This window comes from Heptranchias perlo, chromosome 18 (assembly GCF_035084215.1).
Source record: "Heptranchias perlo isolate sHepPer1 chromosome 18, sHepPer1.hap1, whole genome shotgun sequence".
Classification (NCBI taxonomy): domain Eukaryota; kingdom Metazoa; phylum Chordata; class Chondrichthyes; order Hexanchiformes; family Hexanchidae; genus Heptranchias; species Heptranchias perlo.
The window spans coordinates 30,434,623-30,447,142 of NC_090342.1; the positions used below are offsets into that span (position 1 = coordinate 30,434,623).

The following is a 12,520-nucleotide window of genomic DNA, read 5'->3' on the forward strand; positions in this document are numbered from 1 at the left end:
AAATTTCATTTTCCACTCTTAAATTCTTTCCATTGAAAGTTTGGTTTTGCTTTTAATACATCTGAACTACAAGGTTTGTAGTCCTTTCAGCATACCATGCAAAATGTTCGCTGGAAACCTTTTTTTTTTAAATGGACATGTTTTCTATCATTAAATGAAGTGGAGAGTTCCAACTACTGAACTGCCATCTTCAATAGACATGGCATAATATCTCCAAATATTAGGCCTCGATAATTACATACATTACAGTTATCCAAATACAGAATTTAACATTATTGTTTTTCTCTTTCAGAAAACACCTACCGGAAACTTCCATCAAAGTTTGATCGGTGAATGAAGCTCAGTTTTGCATCTGCCCAGTATAATTTTTCTTCTTCATAATCCAAAGTCAGCCCATTTGGCCAGTAAATGTTATTGTCAATTATGATTGATCGCGTTGTACCATCCATTCCAGCTCGTTCGATCTTTGGCACTTCTCCCCAATCCGTCCAATACATGTACCTAGAATTTTTTTAAAAATTGGATTAAGCATTTTAGGATTCTGAAACAGACTTTCACACATGTACTGAAGATTTACTGTAGGTCATCTAGTAAGTGAATAATTCAAATTAGGATAACTGATTAAATAAATTACATTCCATAGAAAGGAAAGATTTTAAGACATAAGACATAAGAAATAGGAGTAGGAGTAGGCCACGTGGCCCCACAAGCCTGCTCCACCATTCAATAAGATCATGGGATCTTCGACCTCAACTCCACCTTCACGCCCTATCCCTATATTCCTTGATTCCGAGATTTCAAAAATCTGTCGATCTCATTCTTGAATATACTTAATGACTGAGCATCCACAGCCTCTGAGATAGAGAATTCCAAAGATTCACAACCCTGAGTGAAGAAATTTCTCCTCGTCTCAGTCTTAAATGATCGACCCCTTATCCTGAGACTATGCCCTCTAGTTCTAGACTCTCCAGCCGGGGAAAACAGCCTATCAGCATCTACCCTGTCAAGCCCTCTCAGAATCTAATATGTTTCAATGAGATCTCCTCTCATTCTTCTAAACACCAGGGAGTGTAGGCCCATTCTACTCAATCTCTCCTCTTAGGACAACCCTCTCACCTCAGGAATCAATCTAGTGAACCTTTGTTGCACTGCCTCTAAAGGTAAGTATATCCCTCCTTAGATAAGACCAAAACTGTACACAGTACTCCAGGCCCTATACAATTGTAGCAAGACTTCCTTACCCTTGTACTCCAAACCCTTTGCAATAAAGGCCAACATACCATTTGCTTTCCTAATTGCTTGCTGTACCTGCATGTTAACTTTCTGCATTTCTTGTACGAGGAAACCCAATCTCTCTGAGCACCAACATTTAATAGTTTCTCACCATTTAAAAAATATTCTGTTTTTCTATTCGTTCTACCAAAGTGAATAAACTCATTTCCCCACATTATACTCTATCTGCCATCTTCTTGCCTACTCATTTAACCTATCTATATCCCTTTGCAGGCTCATTGTGTCCTCCTCACAGCTTACTTTCCCACCTAGCTTTGTATCATCAACAAACTTGGATAGATTACACTCGGTCCCTACATCTAAAGTTATTAATATAGATTGTAAATAGCTGAGGCCCAAGCACTGATCCTTGTGGCACCCTAATAGTTACAAGCCTGCCAACCTGCAAATGACCAGTTTATTCCGACTCTCTGTTTTCTGTCCGTTAACCAATCCTCTATCCATGCTAATATATTACTCCCAACGCCATGAGCCCTTATCTTGTGTAATAACCTTTTATGTGGCATCTTATCGAATGCCTTTTGAAAATCCAAATATACTACATCCACTGGTTCCCCTTTACCTACCCTGCTAGTTACAACCTCAAAAAACTCTAATAGATTGGTCAAGCACGATTTACCTTTCATAAAACCTGCTGACTCTGCCCAATCATGCCATGATTTTCTAAGTGCCCTGTTACTACTTCCTTAATAATGGATTCCAGCATTGTCCCGACGACTGAAGTCAGGCTAACTGGCCTGTAGTTCCTTGTTTTCTCTCTCCCTCCTTTCTTGAATAGCGATGTTACATTTGCATTGGGAACTGTTAGGGAATTTTTACCTCATCCCCAATATTAAACAATTTTCTCTTAAATATTTTAATTATATAAACAATTTGCCTTTTGTTAACCCATTGAATCCAACTGTTGTAATTAAAACTGAAGCTGATTAATAGATATGGCACCCTCCATAAGTACCGTGACTGAATTGTTGGGAGAGAAAAAAAGAGCAAACTAGTACCATTAAAACAGCAATAATTTTCCCAACCATTTTTATGTTTTATGAAACTTAAATTGACCACATAGTAATCGGCGATCAGGATGATTCAGAACAGAGTACGTCATTAATTAGATTACTGCAAATGACTTAAAGTTTGTAACGCCAAATGATGGGGATGAAGTAATTAACAGCAAACCAAATATATTCAACAATATCATTTGAAGACTTCAACACCTGGCTGAAAAGGAATAAGCCCAGAAAATGAGTACAACTTCAAAAATAATGCCCACAGAGCTGAAGAACAAAGGCTACACACTATTACAGGGACTTATAGTAATGAAGATGGGCAATATCTTCCAATTAACAAATGATACTTATTCACATGCATACAAATAATACAATTTACTTACAAATGATATAATTTAATAACTAATAAACCATCCACTTCTGTAGCATACTCAAACTTAATTTCACAGTTCAAATGGACACCATACCTACTGTTACTATTTAATGAAATCATCATAAAACACTGCTCTTGATATTATTGGGATACAGTACATAAAATTGCAAGTCCCATCTCAAAAATATCTGCCAAGGTTTCCACTTCTAATCACAAACTAGCACCTCTTCTTGGAGGAGCAAGCCTTTAGCTTAGTGGTAGGATTGCCACTTCTGAGTCAGAAGGTGCAGGGTTTGAACCCTGCTCCATGCAGACCGGAACTCCGGCTCTGAATTCTGAGTAACATTCAGCAGGACACTCTAGTCTGGAGGGTGTGGGCGACCCCCTCATCGTATGGGTTGTAGAAGCCCATAAAACCCTCGCACCATATAGGACTAACCATCCTATTGGCTGGAATAAGGGAGCATTCATGTCGCGGCCTGTCAGACTGTTAACCAGCCTGGGAGTCCTTCCACTGTTCCACACTATTCTCCAAGAGAAGGATTTGAAGACACGAAAACAACAAATTCTTTCTGGGTATTTGAGTACCCAGGTGAGAAAGGTTCAAGCTCAGTTGTGATAATTCCCACAGTGAAATATCCCACTTACCGTCAAGGTTCAGCCATGAATAGTGATCACTTGAGTGAGATACTATGCCTTCGGAACCACACATCACAGCAAGGAATCAATACCGCAGGAGAGGAGAACAGAAAAATTGACAGAGAAAAAAGAATGAGGGATTTGTTTTTAACCTAATGTCCTATTTCTTGTTAGGGAGGAAAAAAATTGCCTAACATTCCTTCACTGTAGTGATCAGTGCTCCATGTTGAAAAGTGCATGTGTGAACATTGGGTGGGAACCAGAACCAGGCTTGATGTCAAAACTCACTCCTGTACAGGTCTGTATGGAGGAAGGTCATTCGAATGAAGTCATGGAGAACTTCAGGTGCTTGTAGAATTTTATCCCAGCATGGCTGACCTTTAGGAGTAAAGGTGTAATGTGAGAAAACTGCAGAGACCAAAGTTTTTTTTTTAAAAAAGAGGATGTGCTCTTCTGAGGTCACCAGAAAAAGATCACCAGTCATAAATGCAGTGGCTTCAAGAGCTGGCCAGAGGCCAGGTATTCTACAGCAAGTGACTCACCTCCTGAACCCCCCCCCCCATCCCCAAAAGACTTTCTAACAGCTACAAGGCACTCGAAAGGAGTGTGATGGAATACTCTCCACTTGCCTGGATGAGTGCAGCTCCAACAACTCTCAAGAAGCTCAACACCTTCCAGGACAAAGCAGCCCACTTGATTGATAATCCACCACCTTAAACATCCACTCCCTGCATCACCAGTGCACCGTGGCTGCAGTGTACACCATCTACCGGATGCACTGCAGCAACGCACCAAGATTACTACGACAGCACCTCCCAAACCCATGACCACCACCATCTAGAAGGACAAGGGCAGCAGGAGCATAGGAACACCTCACCTCCAAGTTTTCCTCCAAGTCATGCACCATCCTGATTTGGAAATATATTGCCGTTCCTTCATCATCGCTGGATCAAAATCCTGGAACTCCCTACCTAATAGCACTGTGGGAGTACCTTCACTCCACTAACTGCAATGGTTTAAGGCAGCAGCACACCATCACTTTAAGGGCAACTAGGGATGGGGCAATATATTTTGGCCTTGCCAGCAATGCCCATATCCCGAGAAAGAATATTTTTAAACAGTCAAATGGTAAGCTTTCAAAGTTAGGTGTCTCAGTGCCAGTTAAAAGCAGCATTTCAGTTTTTATTCTAGTCTCAATTAAGTTTGTTTTCAAGTAGTAGCAATTTTGCTTTTCAAAAAAGAGGTAATTCTGCATTACTGTAATGAGGTGCCTTAACTCAACAACTTGCGGTGCTTTCCAACAGGCTTTGCTACAATACTGGAAACAAAATGAGAAAAACTAAGTGGGTTTGCCAAAAGACTGTCAGGTAAAACAGAGACATAGCAAGAACTTTTCAAACACATAAAAAGGCTAGTGATGATTAGAGATGAAAAGGAAATCTTGGAGGATGAAAGAATGGTGGAAATACTAAATTAGTACTTCACCTTGGTTTTCACAGAACAGTGTGGTGGCAGGAATGAAAAAATATAAAAAGGAGGTAGAACAATTAGATGGGATAACTATACAGAAGGAAGCAGTATTGAAAAAAACTGGTGGAACTCAAAGTGAAAATGGAACCTGAGCCCTGATGGCAAGTATCCTAGAAAGCTGAGGGAAATCAGAAAGGAAATAGCAAAAGGCTCTTGAGCACAATCTTTCAAACATTCCTGGATATGAAAGTTGTGCCAGAAGACTGGGGGGGGATTGCCAATGTAAAACCTCTGTTTAAAAAGGGAGAAAGAGGTGAAGCAGGTAATTATAGACCAGTTAGCCTAATATCGGTAGTGGGCAAGCTTCTAGAGGCCATAATGCAGGATAAAATTAATACTGCTCTAGAATGACACTAGTAAATTAAGGACCATCAGCAGAGATTTATAAAAGGCAAGTTGTGTCTGACAAATTTAAGAGAGAGCTCTTTGAAGAAAAAAAGAATATATTGATTAAAAAAAAAGTGGATGTTCTGTATATAGACTTTCAAAAAGCATTAGATTAGGTGCTTCGTGGGAAGCTTTTTGATAAAATGAAGGCACACAATATTAAAGGGAGTACTGGCAGCATGAATAGGAAGCTGGTTGAAGGCTAGAAAACAGAGTCATAGTTAATGGATGTTTTTTCAGACTGGAGTGCTGTAAATGTGTTGTCCCCCAGCGATCAGTGTTGGGACCATTTTTCTCCTCGATCTATAGACACACACACATATATATATATATATATATATATATATATATATATGAAATAATGATCCGGACTTGGGCTTAAGTGGCACAATATCAAAATTTGCTGTAGCTTTTAAAAGAGAAGTGGATAAATATTACAAAAGAAAAATTCCAACGCACATGTGAAAAGGCTGAGGAATGGGACTAGGCAGATAGTTTTCAGAGAGCTGGCACAAGTGTGTTGACCTAATGGTCTCCTTTTGTGCTATATAATTCTGCGATTCTAGAGCATGTCCGTTTTCATTAAATTTTCATTCCAGGGCATTTGTGAAGTAGTCATTCAGGTTATTCAATAGAAACAGATGCCCAACCACAAGAAAATGATTTTGAACAAACATAGGGAACATAAGAAAGCATTCTTCCCTCCTCCCCTCAGATTCCTCATTAAAAGAAGAAAAAAACACCCCCCCCCCCAAACAATTTGTATCGAGTCGATAACATACTCCACAATATCCAATTTTTAAAAATCATTTCATCATTGCAATTAAAAACATGTTTCAACCCAGAGGCTTTTCCATTTACCCAGTAACTGCAATTAATCACTTTGGTGAGGTTGTTAACAGACTTCCATAGTTCCCAGAAGATACAGTCAATAGATTATATTGCTGGTCACTCAAATATTCGAGAGAAGAAATACCAGACTAGGAAAACTTTTAAATTATGAAAATTAGATTTTTTTTCCCCCCCACAGAAAGTTTATTGTATTGGTCATCCTGCAATCTTTGCTTAAAGAGATACAAAAAAACCCCTTAAGTTTGCTATATTGCAGCAAGCAATTAGTCAAAAACAAAGTTTAACCATGCAGCTGCACACAAAAATTCACTCTTCGGTTAGCCTAAACATGCATGTGCACTAAGCACGAGATGTTCACTTTTCATACTGCTGCAGTCTTTCAGCAGAATAAAACAAGGTCAGGATTCTATCATAAATCAAATTGTAACAAGATGGACCTCATTGTTTACATGAATTCTTTCTCCAGTTGCATAAATTAAGTAATTACAAAGGTAGGGAATGTGGCAGTTAAACCTCACCAGGATGTTGTGAGCTGTCAATTAAAACAGCCAAAACCTTGAGGCGCTTCAGAGTATCAGTGATGGCTCAGCAACAGTCAATATGAACGACAAGCTGTCACCTTTGGGAAGGCATTGCAAGCCCTGCTGTACACTGGAAACACAAATCGACACGGACAGCCGCAGGGGGATCAGCAGCAAGAATGTATGGGTAATACTAAATCTAGGCTGTGATGATTAATCTGGGCAGGAGTACAAGAAATACAATGCATAGTTTTCTGCAGCCCTACAATTTCAGTGTTATTAAAGGAAAAAGTGGGAATGGATCGATATGACTGACAGACATATGCTGACGTGGTATGGAGTCACAAGCGCAAAATTAGCCCAGTGCCCAAGGGCTTACTTGCATCAGCCAAAACGTGACGTCTGCTGAACCTAAAAGGAACAAATTCCCACTGTGTACTTGACAACAACTGTCATTCAATAGTTCTAGACAGTCATCTGGCCTCACTGGGGCCTCTGTCTTGGCCGTTACATCTGTTATGGACCACAGGCAGTAGAATTCCTCCAGATTTCTCTCACTCCAAAGAAGTTTGTACTCTTTTTCAATGCGCTGTTTCACAGGCGTCAGACATTTCATTTAACTGCTAGGGCAATAGAAGTGGTGATTTGATAATCTGTCATTCAATAAAATAAAATTCTACTGGACAAACTCTGAGTTACAAAGTATAAAGGGAATATTTAGTATTCAAACATGTCTTATCCACAAATATCCACGGGCACACGTACTATGCTCCTGATCCTATTTCATTACACTTAGGATGGTTAAAATTGTAAGGATTAGGAAAATACTTTAGAACTAAAAGATTAAAGTTTGTGTTTTATTCCTGCAACATTTGTTTTCCATTTCTGTGAATTTAATATCTATATTTCCTTAAGATGCAAAAATACCAACATTACAACAGTGACGACATTTCAAAAGTATTTCATTGGCTGTAAAGCGCTTTGGGCTGTCGTGAGATCACGAAAAGCACTCTATAAATGCAAGTCTTTCTTTCTTATGCTAGGATAATGGCACCAGGCAGACTATGTGATTACAGCAAAACTGGAAATAGATAAGAGCTCCTGACTTCACCAGCACCTTTGTCAAATAGTCATGAATTTTAGCTAGGTTGGCCAATACATCTGTATAACTGAAATTAGTGAAAAAATTATTTTTTGAAAATTACATTTTGCTATGAGCTAAATTACATTCAGATAATTTTAACCCCAGAGTTAAATTGAAGCTTAGATAATTTGAGCAAATCCACAAGCAACAAATTGGTGCCTCTTTTTAAAAAGATGAAAAATTATTCCAGCCCAATTTCAAACAATATACAGCAAAGTTGTACATTATTCTGTTTAACAACCTTCTCTATAATCCTATGCGTATTATGGGTGAAAGTCATGATTTTGACTTTAGATTTTGTGGGGAAGGAATCATACTGGGTCTTCCATTTCCAACATTTCAGGCTGCATGTAATATTTGTACTGGATCCAACTGAACTGAACTATCTACGTGTTGTACATTATTTGAAACTGAAATTCAAAATTTCAGCTGGGCATCACTGTAGACATGAGGCACGCTCAGCGGCTGGAACTGAGATTAATTTCAGAACCATCAAATGTCCTTAGAGGAAAGTTTGCTCTGACCTGCAACAATGTGATTTCATTTGTTTTAAATGTGGACTTTAAGAATTAGCACAGTGAAAGAATGTTATTCTGGTTTAACAGCATGCAAATCATTTTGTTACAATGATGATGTGTTACCATAGGCAATGCTTAGAACATGAAGAGGGAAAGGATTTCAAAAGAACAAAAGTAAATTAAATGAAGGACCGTGCAGGTGGGTAGGAGGGACAATAGATCTGGAATGAGTGACCTTGACATTTTAACATTAAATACATAAGTATGGATATTATGAAGTTATTTTTCATGAAAAATGTGGAAAACTGGGTGGTCTCTTCCTCAAATAATGGAAATAACATTTCTTACAGTGCATGCTATATGATTACATTTGTATCAGTGCAAACTGATTTTGATGTGCATCAATACAAAATTGGCAGCATAAATCAGGGGATTAAAGAATACACTAAAGCTTGATCCCCTCATACTAGTTTGAGACGTTTATTAGCTCCAGTCTTAAATTACAATGTGAAGCTTTAACAAAAATATAGACCCAGCCATTCAACCATAAATAGCCTATAAGTTCCTCATCAATTTCAGTGGACAACCAACACTGATTAGCACGTACGGGACAAGAGCTGAAAATGTACTTACAATGAGTTTATTTATTTAAGTGACACATACTTTTGCAAATGCTCAGAAATGATCAATATTTTAATTGCAACACAGATTTATCTTCAATAAATTGGAACAATTAATTTATTGGGTTGAATTTCACCATCTACTTCATCCTATATAATCCAAATCCTTCACTTATTTCTAATCTTTGTCAGGCTCTAGATAGTCTTACATAATTACTAGAGAACTACCGCATCTGATGCATAATCCATAGCATACTAAAATTACCCTTTACTCACAGGGTTTGGCATTTAAAATGTACTCCTGAAGCATGGGTTAGTTATGCAGTCAATCCCTAAATGAATAGCCTGTCTGCCACTGAATTGTACTCACTTATAAATATTAATTTAACAGGAATCCACACAATGAAATTTCAGTTTACCTTCTACAGCAAAAATGTCAGCGATACTTTTACAGAAAAAAGATTAAATCTTCCTCAAGTGGAACAAACACAGAATCAATTCCTGTTCAGAGCAAGTTCAATTTGCCTTGAAAAAAATATTTTCACTTTCACAGTATAAAACAATCCCAGGATAGACAAAGATGAATTGCTTCTAAATTACATGCAATCAAATAGAAAACCTATAAAAGTACAGCTGTTTCTAAACACTATACAGAAACCTAATTAGCAGTTGGACTGCCTCACTTAGACAATCTTATTAGTTTCTGTGTCTGGTGTCTACGAATTGAACCTAAAAAGTAGGAGTGGAGAATACAAAACATGGCTTTAAGAATAACGAGCTTGCTGTTATTAATTTAGTCACAATCAGACCGGTAGTTATGCCCCTAGTGCCACCCTGGCTGAGATTGGCAGACTCAGCACAGATCTTCTGGTTTGCATGACTGAGCCATCAAGGGAGCTCTAAGGGATTCGATTTTATTAAGATTAGAAACTAGAAGGACACTATAACATTCCAGGTTTAAGTTTTAGGCAGGAGATAGGACTGCTGGTACTAACCTCAGTAGCCCTGCGCTATAGGCAAAATGTCAGCCAAAAAAAACCAGAATCCAACGACTTGTGTGTGTGGTGGTTCAGCGAGGACAGGATTCAGATCAGTTGTGAGACTTTATAAAAAGCCTGCCACACCCACTGCCCAGGCTCACTCACAGGAAAAGGCCATTTGGGTAAGATGCTGGAACCCATGGAACTGTGCCCGAGTAAGTGTCACCATTTTCAGAAGAGAACCATAGAAAGGTTACAGCATGGAAGGAGGGCATTCAGCCCAGCGAGTCCACGCTGGCTCTATGCACGAGCAATCCAGTGAGTCCCACTCCCCCGCCCTATCCCCATAGCCCTGCACATTTTTTCATTTCAAGTACTTATCCAGTTCCCTTTTGAAGGCCATGATTGAATCTGCCTCCACCACTCCCTCGGGCAGTGCATTCCCGATCCCAACCACTCGCTGCATTAAAAAGATTTTCCTCATATCACCTTTGGTTCTTTTGCCAATCTCCTTAAATCTATGCCCTCTGGTTCTTGACCCTTCCGCCAACGGGAACAGTTTCTCTCTATCTACTCTGCCTGGACCCTTCATGATTTTGAATACCTCCATCAAGTCTCCTCTCAACCTTCTCTGTTCCAAGAACAATCCCAGCTTCTCCAATCTATCCACATAATTTAAGTCCCTCATCCCTGGGATCATTCTAGTAAATCTCCTCTGCACCCTCTCTAAGGCCTTCACATCCTTCCTAAAATGCGGTGCCCACAACTGGATACAATACTCCAGTTGTGGTCGAACCAGTGTTTCATAAAGGTTCATCATGACTTCCTTGCATTTGTACTCTATGCCTCTATTTATTAAGCCCAGGATTCCGCATACTTTTTTAAATCGCTTTCTCAACATGCCCTGCCACCTTCAAGAATTTGTGCACATATACCCCCAGATCCCTCTGTTCATGTACCCCTTTTAGAATTGTGCCCTCTAGTTTATATTGCCTCTCCTCATTTTTCCTACCGAAATGCATCACCTCGCACTTTTCCGCGTTAAACTTCATCTGCCACGTGTCCGCCCATGCCACCAGCCTGTCTATATCCTCTTGAAGTCTATCATTATCCTCCTCACTGTTCACCACTACCCTTCCAAGTTTTGGGTCATCTGCAAATTTTGAAATTGTGCCCTGTACTCCCAAGTCCAAGTCATTAATATAGATCAAGAAAAGCAGTGGTTGCAGCACTGACCCCTGGGGAACACCAATGCACACCTCCCTCCAGACCAAGAAACAACCGTTCACCTCCACTCTCTGTTTCCTGTCATTTAGCCAATTCTGTATCCATGTTGCTTTTGCCCCCTTTATTCCATAGGCCGTAATCTTATTAGCAAGCCTACCTTGTGGCACTTTATCAAACGCTTTTTGAAAATCCATATACACATCAACTGCATTGCCCTCATCTACCCTCTCTGTTACCACATCAAAAAAACTCTTATCAAGTTGATTAGACATGATTTACCCTTAACAAATCAGTGCTGGCTTTCCATAATCAATCCACACTCGTCCAAGTGACTGTTAATTCTGTCAATATTTCGGGGAAAAAACAGCAAAATAAATATTTTATTCACTGGTGGTATAAACTAGCGGTATATACACTAATGTTTTATTTGGTTTAGCATATTACATTTTGATGGAGGATTTAACCACAACCAGCATCTGGAACATAAAATGGACATCTTTGCGTAGCCACCTTGGACAATAAACATGGTTCTGCGTTCACACTAATCCAAGCAATGTATTTGCAGCTGCAGTGTCCCCAAATCACAAGTACATGAAGGAGCTAAAGACAACCCTTGAACAAAAAAAATATTTTAGAGAGAGATTTCCAATTTTTGAAATATGTGTAGTTCATAATCACAATTTGTACTCTTACATCATTCATTTCTGATCTACACCACTTCTGTGTTCTGCAATAACCCAGGGGCAAAATGGCTTTGACATCAGGCCAGCGACCATGCGCTATTAAAATTTATCTCTTACAAAATCATAAAGTGAAAGCAATGAAACTTTTAACTGTTCCCAGCAGTAGGCATCTTTAGTTCCGACTTGCATCTGAGAATGTTTACTAACGCAACTGTGGAGTGCCATGCTTTTATAACAGGAATTTTCCAGAGACTGGATGGTGTAGAGGGTTATACACTATCTGACACCTAGGTTACAACCTGACTCAGACCATAGGATTGAAAGTTTTGCTCTCTCTCTCTCTCTGTCTGTCTGTTGCCAGTAATGATCTTATCTGGAAGTAGTTCAAACATCTCAATCCAGCTCCCAATGAGTGTGGATCTGCTGCATAAAAGTGCCCACAAGTTAGTACTAAACCATTAATCTAACTCAGACAGATAGTTGGTATATGAAATTGGGGAGGGGGAAAAAAAAAAAATCACACAATCTGATATGTTGACCATTGTAGTGGGATATAAGTGGCCAAACAGATTAGTGAGGTGGACTGCCAGCAAGCTCGGTGTGTGAGTTGGGGTTCGAACCCAGCAAGGGACAGTGAGATGGTTGCGCATTATGTGCACACCAATACGACTGTTCTAACTAGGTTTTCCAAAAAAAAGAGATCTGTGAATCCATGATGGTGACATTGGATAACAGAAGTGTCATGCCCA

The 12,520-nt window shown here is 39.2% G+C and overlaps 1 protein-coding gene across 2 annotated transcripts in view; it reads right to left on the bottom strand.

The window, feature by feature from the left end:
* lrp6 (low density lipoprotein receptor-related protein 6) overlaps nt 1-12,520 on the bottom strand; it is a 146,700-nt gene that overhangs the window by 83,237 nt on the left and 50,943 nt on the right. For both annotated transcript variants that reach the window (XM_067999614.1, XM_067999613.1), the window contains exon 3: nt 304-501. In XM_067999614.1, the coding sequence (XP_067855715.1) occupies nt 304-497 (194 nt within the window). In that variant the 5' untranslated portion in view covers nt 498-501. The remainder of the gene's footprint in view (nt 1-303; nt 502-12,520) is intronic.